General features: G+C 39.2%; 1 protein-coding gene across 1 annotated transcript in view; it reads left to right on the forward strand.

Annotated features, from left to right (window-relative positions):
- Stk32a (serine/threonine kinase 32A) overlaps nucleotides 1-17,332 on the forward strand; it is a 114,195-nt gene that overhangs the window by 50,236 nt on the left and 46,627 nt on the right. The window contains exon 5 of the mRNA XM_021151143.2: nucleotides 2,834-3,007. Coding sequence (XP_021006802.1) covers nucleotides 2,834-3,007 — 174 coding nt within the window. The remainder of the gene's footprint in view (nucleotides 1-2,833; nucleotides 3,008-17,332) is intronic.

A 17,332-nucleotide genomic window follows, 5' to 3' on the forward strand; every position in this document is an offset into this window, starting at 1 on the left:
AAGTGAGTGCCAGGACAACCAGGGTTACACAGAGAAACCCTGTCTCGAAAAACCAAAAAAAAAAAAAAAAAAAACCAAAAAAAAAGGGATATTTGTATAATGCATATATGTGTATGTATTATATGGACATTAAGTTTGTATTTGGTGAATGTTCTGACTTACTTTATACAGATCAGAAGCTGACAGGATTATCTTCTTTTTCGAGGCAACCAATATTAGATACAAGCAAAAGAAAACATTTCCCAATATCTATTTGCATTTCAATGTTAAGTAAAATGCAAAAATACATACTAGAAAATTAAAAAATGACTTATAAATCCCATCATTTAGACCAAGTAAGTTTTTGGCAGAAAATTTTATATACATATTAGCATTCATTATTTCCTATTCATTTTGTATGTGTTACATCTTTAAAATATATCTATTATGTGTACACTCTATCTATACACAAACATGTACTTGCACACATGTTTTGTGGTGTGTGTGTGTGTGTGTGTGTGTAATGCTGCTGTGCTGGTTAGGTTTTGTAAAATTGACAAAAACTAGAGCCACATGTGAGGGGGGGATTTCAGTTTATAAATTGCCTATATCAAATTGGCCTGTGGGAGAACCAATGAACATACTGCCTAGTGAATTTCACATACATCAGGGCTAATTCAGCACAGCCAACTAAGAGCTATTCCATACTGTCACATAGGAAACACAAGCTACAGAAGCAAAGCAGTGAGCCTCTGGGACAAGTTGTTGAGTTACAAGGAAGGTCTTTTTATTAGAAAAAAAATCAGATTGTGATAAGAACTGAGCATTCCGTGTATCATTAAATTATGTTATGGCTACATATTTTTAATTAAGTTGTTTCAGAAAATAAAATGCTCATTTTGTTCCCTCTGAGAGTCAAGAAACTGAAGTAGGATTCAGATCTGATGAGCTAAGGAAGGAAGGTGATTTTCAAGAGTCAGACTTATTTCACAGCTTACTGAGTTGGTGTTTCTGCTGGCCAGGGGAGCATGCTGCCTCTTGCCTTGGCCACCTTTTCTTTGATTAATAATCCCCTGCATGTAGGAACGCGTAGCTAACTTGTCACAACTGGCACGTGTTTCAGTTTGTTCTTTGAATAAAAACTGCTTAACTCGAGCCTCAGAAAAAATGTTTGCTCGTTCAGGCTGAACTTAAGTGTAAGCAATATTTACACGTTTTAGTGCAATAGCAGGCACGGAGCCTCCTGGTGTGTCAACAGGTATCTCACTTACACTTGAGAGGGTAGTTAGCGGGAGAGTGTAATGTGGTTTCTCCTCCCCAGGCTAACTTTCTATAAGCGTCTAGGTATGTGTATTATTGACACTGTTTTTTTCCCTCTTCTTTTGGTACCCAGTCTCCATCCTCTCCATCCTCACTTGGCCCATTTGTAACTCAGCCCACAAGCAAGTATGTTTTCTGTTCCACTGCTGAGAACAGCCTGAGGTGCATCAGACCTCGGATGTGACTACATATTAGCTATCCCAGGGTGGCTCACTAAAAGATCTCCAAAACATAGTGAATATAATTTGGAAGGATTTCAGATGGAAGCATCTAGACCCAGCAGCTTTCCTGATGTCTATTAAACCTGAAGCAAAGCTGGCCAGGTAGTCACCCCATTGAGGCAAAGAACATAATTCTTAACAGATAATACCAAGTAAAATATCTGAAAGTTTCCAAAAGAATTTTATGCATTTTGTCTTAATTTCACAAACAGCCTAATTTCTATCATCTTCGGTGTGGATCTGAAATTTTGCTTGTGGAACCAGTGAACACCAGGAACTGTCGGTCTTAATTATTCCATCACCTCCCTCAGATTAATAATGCTTTGTTGATATTCTCATTCCTTATCAAAAATAATCCTCGTGTACCCTTTAGTACTTACTCCATCAGTGGTGTTCTTACAGTTCCTCCTGAGCAGAGAATTCATCACCAGGAATTACATGCTTCCTTGGGTACGGCTTACTGGCACTTACTTCTTGTAATGCAAATAAAACTTCAAAATATGATTTCGGCGACACTAGGAAAACAGAAACACATTAAAGCAGTTATTGGTTTAGATGACTTTGTTGTGACAAGAAATCATGCCTGAGCTGTGGGCACAACAAAACAAGTCCCCACAGGAAAAGAATGCCTTTACCAATGTGTTGTGCATATAAACACCCCCCCCCCATCTTTGCTGGAGGTTCTGTGTGTACAATAGGGACCTGCTTGGGGTTGTCTGTTTTCTGCTTCATCTCCCACTCCTCAGCCCCATGATCCTTCAAGGAAAGAGCTTATATCTGGTCCTATAGCTCCCGTCACACCTGTCAGGGACTCCCCAGTGTCTATACATTTGTGATTAAGTTCCTGTCATAAAATTGGCCCATGCATTTTTTCCCCAAACTCGGGCTTCCCCATCATACCTGGTGTTCCAGCAGTCTCAGCTCTACCCCAGCCATGGGTTCACCTTCTTGTCTGTACTTGAGGATGTGATTGTGTTCTCTTTCATAGTTCATTTTGCCCCAGGAGAACCCATGGCTCAATCATTTTTAAGATTCATATTTTGTGGAAATGTTGGCATCCAGATATCTTTTCTAATTGCTTCTCTTCAGGTTGTCTTAACAAACCTGAAGCTCCTATTTTGGCCAGCTAGACTGGCCAGAGAGGTCCCCAGATCCACCTATGCCTGGCCCCCAACACAGGGGTCATCTCACATTCACTACCATACCACCATTTTCTCTGGGTGCTGAAGATCCAAACTCAGGCCCCGATGCCTACAATCAAGCTCTTTGTCCATCTCTCCAGTCCTGATATATATTTCCTAATGCTGTTTCAGGTATTCCTTCCAAGATGAGGAAGACATGTTCATGGTGGTGGACCTGCTACTTGGTGGCGACCTGCGTTATCACCTGCAGCAGAATGTCCACTTCCAAGAAGACACAGTGAAACTCTTCATCTGTGAGCTGGCCATGGCCCTGGACTACCTACAGAGCCAGCGCATCATTCACAGGTCAGTCATGTCCAAGGAGACAACTCATGGGTTAGAAAAAAAGCCATAACCTACTGCATGGAACAAGTTTTTGCTCATCATGGCATCTAATGTCCATTTAGTCATTACAGCAGCCTTTTGATGTTATCCATGTAGGCGGTTGGCATATAAAGTTTACCCCAAGGTCACAGTAAATTACAAGACTGAAAATAACTATCAATAACAATTTGTATTTGGTTAATAACTATGCCTATATAAAGAGAAGGAATGGTAATGGCTAAGAAGTTTAATATTAAATTAATTAATTTAAAAAGAAGTACAAGCACACAAAAGGGAAAGATAAGAAAGAAATCAGCAGAGGAGAAAACTTGGTGCAATGTCTTCCTGTCCTGTCAACTGTATCAAACGAGTCTCTCAAATGTTCAGGAACAATGAAAACAAAGTCTTTCCTGCACTTAGCAAACTTGCTTTAGGAAAATAAATAAAAAATTATAAAGACATATGACCACTAGACAAAAAAGGATATGTTACAATTGTAAAGAAATGACTAGCTTTAATGATTATCTTATATACTAGATCTCATTTATTCTAAAACATTATCTCTAAAGCAACCTGTGCTAAAGTGTCAGAGGAGATACTGTTAGACCAGGAGTAAATATGAGCAAACCGTGATTTGTAAATATGAAATTATCACCTAGGTTTATTAGTAATCAAATCGCCATAGAATCTACGACTTTTACTAAGGTTTCCTTTGTGCTTATATCTGGTCTGGATTTCCCATTTGAATTTAGTGTTCCCATTGTACTGAAGAAGAAAGTGGATCAAAGATTTGCTAACAGTTGGTCCTGTTGGGATATAAAACTGAATCACTCCAACTAAAGTGCGAGAGAGCTATGTTATACTGACTGCACTAATTATATACATAAAATGCATGCATCAATTGCAATGGATCACCTCGATGCTATCCTCTCTAATCTTTGAACAACTGACTGAGATTTTAGTACAGTTGTGGCATATTGAGTAGACACAATTTGTAGGTACCATGAACCAATCCTCTTTTCCTTTTCTGGTTCGAAGCAGGTAGACTTAAGTAACTGTTTAATTTTCCATCTTTGGATCACCTGTTTGAATTGGAAATGTGCTCTTTAAGTAGTAGTTAAGTGGAAAGCTGACCAGTTAATCACACAGGACTTCAGATGGGAATTTACACACCTGGTGTTTGTGGGTAATTGAACATCTTGTTTTGAAGACTAGGCTTTCTCGCTCCTGACAGCTCTTTCTGGGAAGATCTTTATTCTGAAAGGAATTCAGAAGGAACCCAGAAGGAGCTCAGTCATACCTCATGGCAACTGTTCTATCTTTCCCTCCCTCCCTCCCTCCTCTCTACTCTCATAAAATCATGGGGCACATGAGGGGTGAACTTCCTGTTTCTAGCTTTTTACACCTCCACAGCATTTACTTCTTGTCTGCTTTCATCAGTACAGTGGGCACACCTAGATCAAATGAAGAGTTATTGTTGATGTTTAAGCACTTAAGACAGTGATATCTATAAAGGGTCTCCCAGTGTCCAGCACAAAGGAAACTTCAGCAAATGTGGTGGAGAAAAGTCTCCCATAGAATGAAAGCCAGCACTGACATTCCGAGGAAAGGTAGAAACCCCAAATGTCGCACCGAAACAAACCGAGACGCCATCCTTCTGAGGTCAAAGAGCCATTTGAGTGTGTTTCTTGCTGCCTGTGGGGACACTCACCTCCCGTGTATTGCATTATATAAGATGTCAGAGCATTTTGCTCGTCTGCGAAGCTCTGACACTTTTTGATATCCAATTGCTTATGTCATTTGTGTCCCCTGCTCCAGGAGTAAAGCCATGGCTGTTTCGCTTTCCTTTGCCTCTTTCATTATTAGTCAGAAAGATGAAGTAATAAATGCTGGCTGAGCTGTGTCAATCACTGAGTGGGAGCAAATAATACTTGCAAATTTAAACTGTGGAGCATTAGAGCTGGAGAAGTACCTTAGTGTGTAAGAGCACTTAGCAGAGACCATGAGATCCCTCCCCTGAAGCCAAGGCAGTAATCTCACAACTGCTTTTAACTATAGCTCCAGGAATGTTTGTGTCCTTTGTCTTCAAAAACACTGAACTCAAACTTCTACACAAACATGCACATACACAGGATTAAGAAAATAGATGTTAAAAATATATCTGGCACATTAATGCCAAATATCTCAACATTCCATGGCCTTTATGTTGGGTAACATAATTTAGCATTAGTAAAGCACACTTCAGAGAGCTAGTAGGGTGTTATCAACAACAATAATACAAGACATGGTTATCTACACAGGCCCTGAACAGATGCCACCCACTGACATGCTAGCATGGAAGGAGGGAAATCCCTAGACCAAGAATGACTAAAAAATGCTAGCAGCAGGAGAAATAGTCTTGCCCATAGAAGAGTTCCCAAATTGGTTAGCCAAAACCAAGTGGTCAGCCTTTAAATCATATACATACATCATATATACACAGCAGGCTGTATCTGTATATTTATAACTACACACACACAGACACACACAAATAGATACTTATGTAATAGCAATTAAACAAAAGGAGGCTGTGAATTTGAGAGCAAGTCTGGGTATAGGAGAAAGGTGGGAGGGAGGATCAAGAAGGGAAAATAATGCAATTACATTTTAATTTCGAAAGATAAATAATAATGCTGTGATAATAGTCCAAACTCTTATATATTCTGGCAAATTAAAGGCATATCACCAGTATTAAGATTCATCCATGACAGTGGGCCAAATAGATACTTTAATTGTATAACAAGTAAGATTTTTACTATTGAAATGCCAGACATCAATTCAATGTGTTATCATCTCGAAATGACATCAAATGGCTTTAAAAGCTGGTGAACTGAGGGGTATTTCTCTATCTGAAGAATTTAAATGAGAGCCATAACGTTCTGAAACTGGAGTTCATGTGGTGTGTAAGGCTGAGAAATGAATTCAGAAACAATATGGGCTTGTGACTGCTAGGAATCTTTTTGTAAAACCTCTTTTTTCATTCATTGTAACAAATACTTATTCATCTTGATGGTTCAGCTATTTCCCAGGGTGTTCAGTGATATATAGCTTGGGGCTTTTCATGGAATAAATTTAAATTAAAAATATAAATCTTCCTTCAAAAGAATCAGCAAACTAAATGTTTGATTTGATTGATGCGGAGATGACAGAATAAATCATCTTTCTGCTACTTAGAATATTAGGCTGAAAACTCATATTCTGAATTCCAAGACATAAACTGTGTGAATGAAAAAAGAATCCTTGCATCGCCATAGATTTGCCCATGTGAGAAGAACCAATTACATGGAAGAGCAGCTATGAAATACAGGACTTCTATGTTCAGAGTCAAACCATGTTTTCCCTCCAGACAGGGTTGAATGATTCAAAATGATCTTAAGCACCCATGAATATGCATGGAACAAGAGTAGCATCAGGCCACCATTTACCGGTGGCTTCCTGGAAGTCCAGGGGACTCTTCTAAGTACTTGTAAATTACTTTGCTCAGATTTCCCCCAGTTCCAGACAGCTTATGGCATTACCACCCCCAATTCACAGTTGAAACTCCAGTTTTGAAAATTCAGGATCTCACTTCAAATTCCATTGTTAGAATGTAAGCAAAGCATCAGCTTGAGAAAAATGCAGCACTCTGGACCCCAGTACACTCTAAAAGGCTGAGTGTTGCTGGAACCTGAGGAGAGCAGGGATCAGGTAAGCATGGCCATCTTAAGCCTGTGAGCATTCAAACTCCTACTGCACAAAGAAGATCCATTGGAACTACCCAGTAAGAAGACACTCTAAAACCAGAGGCTAAGCTGTTCCAAAGAGGGCTGGCATACAATAGAGAAGAAGAGATACTAGGTAAGGAAACAGTTTTGTAACAACACTGTGGTTTTACAAGAAGTTTGAACAGCCAACTCAGCAGGTCAGCATAGACCATGTAAAAGAGACCGACTGTGTAAGTGGGAGTCTTTACTCAGGGGCTGGGGAGATGGCTCAGCCAGTAGGATGCTTGCTGAACTAGAATAATGACCTAAGGCTGGATCATCAGGAGTCACATAAAAAGTGCATATGAGAATCTCAGTGTTCGGTGATCTCTGGAAATCATTGACCAGCCATTCTAACTGAATTTTTAAACTCCAAGTTCAGCGAGAGAGCCTGTCTCAAAACATCAGGAAAAGAGTGATTGAAGATGTGTCACCTCCACCTCAACAAGTACATGCATGCACATCTCTCCCCTATGTGAACACGCATGCAACACACACACAAACACACACACTCATACACTCACACACACACACACACACACACACACACACACACACACACACACAGAGAGAGAGAGAGAGAGAATTTGCTATAGTATGGGCTCTACTTTGATTTTTTTTTTCTTACATTGACATCCCTGCCAGCAATGCACACCTTATTTTTCTAAAACACTGTGTGTCCTGTTTCTGTCATAGACTCCATGTCAGATATAAAGGGGGCTCTGCTGTCTTTTTTTATTGGTAGAAGTTTTCTACCATTGCTTGACTTTTTAATTTTTTTTTATAAGCAAAATATTGAGCTCATTTTTATCAGTTTCGAGAGCTTACCTCCACATAGTTGATCATGGCACAGAGTTGCACAATGGCTTTAATTGTGATTTCTATAATTAAACAAGTTTTTATTAGTCAAGAGATTCAAACATTTTCCCGTACTCTCAGACTGAAAACAAACTGGCTTTATTTTCAAAGTGTGGCAGAGCCTATTTTAATACTCCCTTATTTACATTAAACCAGGAAGGGAAGACTTTAAATTATGGGCGAAGTGATTGTTTGTTTCTAGTAAAATTAAGAAAACCCAAATTCATTATAATTCCCACAAGGAGAACAGAGCTTGATTGGAATGCCACAGTCTCTCCAATGAATAATCAGATGGAAACTAATTATTGTAGTCCAAAAAGGAATTAGTCCTCATTCTCCTGTCAGAAGTAGAAGATGACTCAATTATGAATTTAGGCTATGGAGATGAACCGTTTCAGACAGTTAACAGTAAGTCATCTTAGGTTACTGTAGATGTTTAATTGTATTTTCCATCTAGTAAAAAATAAGCTCCCCATAATGAAGTTATAACTCAGATTTCCACATCCCTATAGGAATGAGACAAAGTTCTATTAGGCGATTCATGTAAATAATCAGAGCACAACAGAAACAGTTGCAAAATTTAATCTCCCATTGATAGTGGAAATATTGAACAGGGAATAATAAAAGAGTATCCATTATCAAGAAGAACATGGGATATTGTGTTTTCTTTTATTGCCCTTGCCTACTTTTCTACTTTCTTACCGTGAGAGGGGCAGAGGGACCAATAAAGGCTGTCAGATTCATTTTGAAGCAAGATGCAGATAAGAATTAATCCTTAAGGTTGAAGATATACTTTATAATTTCCCACTTTCTTTCCTTTTCTCTTTTCTTAAATAAACCATGGATCACAAATGACAATCTTCCGCCAGCATGTATAATATAGTTCTTTCATGTGCTTTGAACTCTTCCAGAAAAGGAAAAGGATCTTTAAAAGTAAGTTAATTTAAAAAATGTGTAAAAATAAAACAAAATAAAACAAAACACAGACAAGTTTTAAACAATGACAAGACTACATCAACCACTCACAGCACACAAAGCAAATTTCTAAAATCACAGGGGAAGGCTTGTCTTTGGGGTCTCTAAGAATAAATTAGTACCGTGAGTAGAGGAGTACGGCTTTTCCGATGGGCTATAGTTTGCACAGGAGATGTGTTGTACCAACTGAACATAAACTGACTAAGAGTTATTGCCCTAGGTCCTTGAGCCTTTATGTCCTAGGTTGACAGCTCTGGCAAAGGTCACACATTCATCAGTGTTTGGTGGTTAACTATAAGACTTTAAAATTTTTTAACATGTACAGCAACTCTTCCTTTTGTAAAATAAACCATACACTTCACATTGTCATTGTAAATGGAAGGAGATTCAATCCTCATAGCACAGATGAGAGAAAATGCATTAAAAAATAAAGACCTTTTAAAAAAAAGGTTAATACAGTAGTATAAAAGAAGAGTTGGCCTGTTTTGTTTTTGTGTTTTTAAAGCTGTAAAAATGGATAGGATCAATCCTAACACTTCATCGGACTTCACGGTGCGTATTGGCATCCCAAAGAACTTATGGGCAAAAATGTAACTCCTTATCCAACAAGGTTGGATACAGCAAGGACGCAGCATCTGCAATTCCCAATTTAAAATCAAAACAACACAACCCAGCAGAGGAAAAAGAAAGCACTTGAATTACTTTTTGTTTATAAAAGAGCAGAGTTTCCCAGTTGTCTGTCTCAGCTTTAAGCTTACATAAATAGACAAGCTAATGTGAAAACTGGAGCCTCTTCCTGCACACCTTTTTGCCTTGTGTTGATGAGATTATGCACAGTTCATAGATATATTACTAGTTCAGTCATGCATGGTGCTGTTGCATAGACAACTTTCAATGGTGTATTTAGGTTGTTTCAGTAAATATGAAATATTAAGACTCTCCTTTACAAAGAGAAAGACCTACAACTTGAATATAAAATAATAATATATTTAAAAAGTTGTTTTTCAATTTTTTCCTGGTATTTACTTTCAAAGCCCTTTCAAATAGAAAAGATAATGTATAAACTTGGGTGGGATAACTTATGTATTGTAAGCCTGTGAGGACAAAGTATTCCTGATGTATAGTGAGTTGTTTTATTTATACAACGTTCCCAACTTTTGCACTTTTCTATGTCATGCTACAGGCTTATTTATTATGAAGCAAAGCTATGTGTGTTTTATGTATTTTACCATGTGATACATGGAAAATAAAATTATGTATTTTTTCCATGTGATACATGGAAAATAAAACCTTAAAATACATACCTCAATTAGAAAGACAGCAAGAACAATGAAAGATAAACCTAATAAAGGTATTCTTCCTCTATGTTACTACACTAAAAATATAAAGAATTAATCTTTACTTATCAACCCTTTAGCCTAGTGTAGCAAGTTTCAAGAAGCACCTGTTATTGTTCCCAAAGCCATACATTGACAATGGCAAACAAAACAAAACAAAACAAAACAAAACAAAACAAAACAAAAACACACCTTGGACATAATGATTCTAGCCTCTATATGCATGCAAACATTCATTTAAAGTGTGTGGTTACCAGACAATGATGCAGAGCTGAAGCTTCAGTGATCAGCAAGATGAACTTTGTTGTTGTAGCTTTGATAATAGTTGATCGTTAAAAAAAAAAATAGTTCAGAGGCCACATCAGCACAAAAGGCTTTTAAATTTGGGGGCATGCATTATAAAGACTATAAGCTGTTATGAATCTCTTGTTAGCTAGGCACACACAAACGGCCACCATCACACACACACTCAGTTACATCTTCCCAGTGGTCATGGTTATCCTTCTAATTGTGCCTTTGGAGCCACAATGTTATCATAGAATCATATCATTCCTAAATGCAACCCCCCCTTATGAGTCGAGAATGTTTCACCCATGTTTAATCACCAACATTCAGCACAGTAGTTAAGGTAGATGCTCACTGGATAATTTAGTGTAAACATATGAATGAAGAGAGCATGTGCAAAGGTAAATTTACAATGGATGGTGTTGTCTGATGCAGATCTTAATTTACTCCACAAATTCCTATTGTTTGGCTTCAGAAGAAGAGATGCTGTGATAACACCTTGGTTTGATATCCTGTGTAAGAAATGAACCATTGATTTAACCCACATCTATTAGCTCCTATTTTGGTTGAAATGTGGGTATAGCACAACTGAAATTTCTTCAAAGCTGCAGTCTCATTGGCCAGAATTGGATTCTCTTTTAAGATTAAGTCAGACAAGTTCAGACAGGAAATTAGGAGAATTCATTCCTCTTGAAGCTGCAGGATTGGTGACGGCTTGCTTTGTCAAATTTAACAAGAACAGAATGCCAAAGCCCTAGACCAGTGGTTCTCAACCTTCCCGATCCTGTGTCCATTTTAATACAGTTTCTCATGTTGTGATGACCTCCAACCATAAAATGATTTTTGTTGCTGCTTCATAATTGTAATTTTTCTACTGTTAAAAATCGTCATGTAAATATCTGTGTTTTCCAATGGTCTCAGGTGACCTCTGTGAAAGGGTCATTCAACCACCAAAGAAGTTGTGACCCACAGGTTGACCTGACTAGCAGGATAGCATTCAAATAACAATATATAGTATTCTATAACATAACCCCAATGGTTTGTATTGTAATCCAACACACACATTATAAGAAGCAAATGATAGAACTTGTTTACAGCAAGAGACTGTGAGTTATTCAAGGACATAAACAAGAGGTGGAAATCCTTGAGGGGGAGCGGGTGTCCCCATAATGCCTATTTGGCACTTTTCTCCTAAAGAAATGCACTATGCCGCATATCTATAGCAGTTTCCTCTATAACCTTAAGCACGGCCCTGAACATCTCTGTGGAGGAGAAGAGAAGAGGTTGGTTGGGGATCAGAAGTGATTCCCTCATACCTAAAACTCCAAGATGGCTTCTTCTTTGCCTAGGCGGGATGATCTCCAAGTGAGAGCATGCCATCTCTCTGCTCTCTACCACACATACCTCCCCCTTCAAGAAGGCCATGTGACTGGCATGAGCTGCCTGAAGAGCAGATGTCACTGAAATGTGCCAAGCCACTCTTAGCACACTTACCAGACAAGCTCTTGTTTGTTCTCCAATTGTGAACCAAAGCCATACTTGTTTTCAGTGAAGGTCTTTAGTGTATTGCAGCAGAGATCTAGGCTCCAGGTCACCTTTGCATCTAATTAACACACACTGTATTCGTATCTTAGCAGTCATTGTTTATGTTCTTAAGGTGATAATTTGTAGGCAAAAATGAGATATTTTGGGTACTAATCATTCAAATGACTGATGAGTTTGTTGAATGAATGTGTTAACCCAGTGGCAGCTCAGCTTTGAAGCCTTTAGGAATGAGTCACCTGGTGAGATGGTTTTATCATTCCCAAGTGCACTTACTTCCTTTATCTCACAAGCCCTTTTATCCAAGTAATTTATACCTCAAAGTACATATTTCATTGCTTAATTGACTTAAAAAGTGTTATTTATTATACACATAACAAGACCTTGCCCTGTGGTAAGGGCAAGCATGCTGTACACAGCACCCCATTTGACAATCAACAGCACTGTGGCAATGTTAAGTAACTTGGCCATGTACAGCTAGTGTATGGAGACTAAGGTCAAATGCAAGATTATCTAACTAAAGGTCCTAAATGAGCAAAGAGTGGCAGACATTGTACTCTTAAGCATGAGAGGCTGTCTTTAACCCCTAGTATTGAAACAAACAAACGAAACTAAATTACCAAAATAGTCCTGGTATAAATATAGACATCCTTAGTTTCATCTCTATGAAAATAACACTGATACACATGCTCAGAGTCCCATGAGCTGTGTCATGCTACTTAGCCAATTGCAGGACAATTTTGGTTGATATGTATTGTATGTTACTTTGTATTCCTCCTATCCTGGTTTGATTTCCATTGTTGTGATAAACCCCATGGCTAAAATAAAATAAAATAAAATACTGGAGGATGAGGTTTATTTCATCTAGAAACATTCAGGCTAAGAGATAGGACAGGAAGCCAAGGCAGGAACCTAAAGACAGTCACTAAAGCAGGGCCAATGGAGGAGTGTTGCTTAGTGGTTGGTTCCTTCTGGCCTGTTCAGCCTGTTTTCTTTCCTTTATATCCCCACTCATTAAATAGTGCACTGTCTTAGTTATGTTTTTATTGTTGTGAAGGGACGGCATGACCAAGGCAACTCTTAGGAAAGAAAACATTTCATTGGGTTTGACTTACAGTTTCAGAGGTTCAGTCCATTATCATCATGGAAGGAAGCATGGTGGACATGGTACTAGAGTTGCTGAGAGTTCTACATCTTGATTTGCAGGCAGCAGACAGAGACTCTCTTTTAAACACAGCCAGGGGACTCTACCTCACCAGGCAGAGGCTGAGCATAGGAGATCTCAAAGCCCACCAACACAGTGACACACTTTCTCTAACAAAGCCACACCTACTCCAACAAGGGCACACCTCCTAATAGTGCCATTTCCTATGGTCCAAGCTTCCAAACACATGAGTCTATGGGGAACAACCCTATTCAAACCACCACACTCACTTTTTACCCTTAATTTTTACTGATTTTTTTGTGAATTTCACATGATGCACCCCAGGCCCACTCATTTCCCCGTTCCTTCGTATCTGCCCTCCACCCTTGCAACCTCCACAAAAGAAAACAGAATAAGATAGAATAATAAAATTAATCTTGCCATGGAAGCTGTAGCATGTCACAGTGTGTTATACAGTATACCCTTTTGTTCATCTTCACTTGCAAATGTTCATTGCAAGGAGGCATTGCTCTATTTCAGGGTCTCTGGCTTCTGCTACATTATACCTCATGGGTATCCTTATGGGGATATCCTTTCAGATATTCTGTTGTTTCCCTGTGTCATGGAGATCTTGCTGCTTTGGATCTAAGGGATTGACCCTTTCATGCACTCTAGTAGATCATAGAGAGGGTAGACGTTGGGGTGGGCCAACTCAAAGCCTTGGATCTAAGCCTGAGAATTAGTTGAGTTGATCAGCCCACCAGCTTACCTGCACCAGTAACGGCAAGCTCTCCAGCACTGCCCTGGCTAGCTCATCCAATACAGCAGCCAACAAGGGCAGGGGCAGCTCTCTTGCTCTCATTTCCTCAGACCAGCTTATCTCACCCTTTGTCACCAGTGCAAGCTCTACTGTGCTGCCCAGGAGAGGTGCAGGGACTGCTATTATTTTTTAAGTTTGGTGAAATATATCCATTATCTACAGCATTGGTATCTGGTTTCTCTGGTTGAGGCTGTCTCTTTTGTCTTTCATGTGTCTGTAAAGGAGGTTATGGGCTTCCCCCCACCCCCCATTTACTATAGCGTATGTTCAGTGTGAGAAAATTATGTGCCTAACAGTAATCGTCGATGAGATTATTAGTTAGTACTCCCAGGATGTGTATTCTGCTTGAGGTCTGCCTTTCTTGCTTTCAGTATATTGTCAACAGCTGTTGTTTATTGCATTGAAGTATTAGATTTGGCTTTCAGGCTAACATCTTCTGTGGAGTGCTTAAGAAAAGGTCCCTCCTTTTTGTCTATTAAATCTTATCTTAAATAGATCAGGAGACCTTGCAAATGTCCGCTTTTCCTAACTGTCGTAGCAGAGGGGCCTACTTGAGCCCTAGGAACAAAACACAGTGCAGTAATAAGGGTATTAGGTTGCTGTGCTCAGCTCAACACCTGCTCCCGTGCTATCAAATAATGGATGAGCATGGCTTACACACTGTGAAAACAGGAGATCCTGCCCTCTTGGTGTGTGTCACTCAGCGGCAAAGGCTCTTTAAAATGTATCACCTACCTGGGTAGAGCCACCGTGGAAAGGGCAAGGGAAAACTTGTTTAGAGGTTAGCATTTAACTGGGCTGAGCTGCACTATTAAGAGTTCCAATAGTATGTAACCTGTAAGCTGCATTAAATAAAACTTTATTCAGTCTAGCATACTCTGCCACATGAAGCACAAGCTTCACCATTTTAGGCTTAGTCGTTTAATGTTAAATAATATTACTTACTTTGAACATGTGAGACATGTGTCTTGAAGTAGAATTCTGGGAGTGGAGGAAGCTTCTTTCTTCTCTCTTTCTTCTTCTTTGGTCTTCTTACAGAAGACAGCTAATGAGAGAACACAAACAACAAGGACCTAGAACACTTAAAGAGTTGTGTTTAGTGCTTTATAACAAATAAAGATTTGAGTAGGCACCCTTCTGGAAGGTACGGGCTGCTTCAACACTGTGCTCACAGATGACCTGAACAAGGTGGCAGTGTTGGTGGCAGGGATAGACAGACAAACAGGTCTGATGGGTGTTGGTACAGAGCAGAGGGGTTGTGGAGTTAGGAGTGGGGCAGAGGCTAGACCATGATCACATTCAAACAAGTGTTTTGCCATAGCCAGACATCCTATTTGTGTTTCAGAAAAAGGCAGAGCAAGCAGTAATGGGCATGCAATTGAACTTGTTCTTCCTTTTTGCAGTGTGTGGTCAGTAAGTATGGATGGGATTGATAAGAAAGGTCTGCACAGGCTCTTCTCACATAAGGAAAAAGAATCAATGGGCTGACCCGCTCAGCTTCTCCCCTGAAGACACAAGACAGACAGACTTTCTACAGAGTCCAACTAGCAAATGCATTTTACTTTAAGGACATTAGCGCTTCCACAACACATCACCTCTGTCACATGGTGTGACAGAAGTCATAGGCAGCTTGTAAAAAAATGAGCATGACTGTGTACCACCAGACTCTGTCATTGATACTATATAAGTGTTCTGGAGAATAATACAGACTTAAGCAGATTGTATTGATGAATTTATTTTGGTTTTTCAAAACAAGGTTTCCTTGTGTAGCCCTGGATGTCCTGGAACTAGCTCTGTAGACCAGGGTGAGCTCAAACTCAAAGATCTGCCTGCCTCTGCCTTCTGAGTGCTAGCATTAAAGATGTGTGCCTCTACTAACTAGTTTACACTTAACTAAATGAAAGAGCTTAGTCTGAGTTGCCAGGTGTAACAAGTGAGCCTATCACCATTGTGATTTCACAATGGTTGAATGAACATTGAAAACACTTGTTCACTTCTACATTCTCAGTTTATCTTCGGTGTCTCATGACCTAACTCTTCCTAGGCCGAGCTAATTATTTGTTGATTTTTTTTTTTCGTGAAATTTAAATGAACTGTTACTTCACATCAGGTTCTGTACTAGGCAGTTTACTTGCGTCATTGAATCCAATCATCACAGCTTTATGAAGTAGAGCACATAGTCTTTCATTATAGACAGATTTCTATTACTTACATGAGCCCAGGGATCAAATAACAGAAACCCTAAACTCACATTGCTTCAAGTAATAAAATAAATTATTATCCTATAAAACTAGAAAATCCAGATGTAAACCTATCTGTAGGTTACTTATATAACAAAGCGCCAGCAGCGTTGACCAGCCAGCTCCTTTCAGTCTCTTATCTGCTATTTCTGTGGACTTCCCATCCCGAGCTTATTCCTCAGTATCATGCTAAGGATGCTCTTATGTGCTATGCTAATTCTTCTGAATTCAAGGAATCACATTCCTTCTAAAAGCTCCCCTGCACCAGGACACCAAGGGGGCTTTTTTTTTTTTTTTTTAACCTTCATTCACCCTCCCTCCTACTCTTGGCTTAAATTGGATCATCAGTCCATCCCTGATCCAGCAACTGAGATTATGGGGCAAGGCATGTTTTAGCTAATGCCTAGAATCCGCATGGAGCAGGTGCCCCACAAGGACATGGGATTGTGTCTGTTTAAATAGCCAACAGAAAACCACAGTAACTATTAAGAGATGAATGTTATTATTAAGAATGCATATGATTAGGAAAGTGATCACATTTACCCACAGTCCCAGTACTAGGACATTGTAAATTTGAGATTTGAACCTGGATCATCTGATAACCAAGCCCATATTCCTAACTTTTACCTCAAGTGAAACTAGAAACCCTTGGCTCTAGATTTAACCATTTGTTACTGAGACTATTGCCAGTATGTGACTCTATGTATCAATATATCTGTGTATTTAATTTTAGATTGTGTGAGTACATTAGCAAAATATATGTTGATGAGGTAAAGCCTGTTACATTGTCACACATATTTATATTTTTTATAAAATATATGTATGCATATATTCAAACACTATCTACTATTGTAAAGCCTGGATAGGGCTTGGGCTTAGTCTGCATATAGTGTTTCAGCATCCTGTCCCAAGTACATGAGTGTACTTCTACTCCATCAGGTGGAAATGATGAACAAGCAGAGGGCAGCTTCTGCTAGAGTTGGAAGCCCAGCACTTTTCAGAGCCTGTAGCTTACAGAGTGGCTCTTCATCCGGGAGACCCAAATCTTGAAACATTCAGGCCTTTAGCTTCAGCTTTCAACGTCAGACATGTATAGCTCTAGATACACAACGGAAAAGTCTATTGTGCTTTTAAAACTAGAAGCTTATGGCTCTGTGCCTTTAGAAATAAAGGCTTACTAGTGTATGCAATGGTGTCAGCGTTTGGAAGCTGATTATGGGATGGATCCCCGGATATGGCAGTCTCTAGATGGTCCATCCTTTCGTCTCAGCTCCAAACTTTGTCTCTGTAACTCCTTCCATGGGTGTTTTGTTCCCAATTCTAA

This window comes from Mus caroli, chromosome 18 (genome assembly GCF_900094665.2).
Source record: "Mus caroli chromosome 18, CAROLI_EIJ_v1.1, whole genome shotgun sequence".
In the NCBI taxonomy this organism is placed as follows: Eukaryota; Metazoa; Chordata; class Mammalia; order Rodentia; family Muridae; genus Mus; species Mus caroli.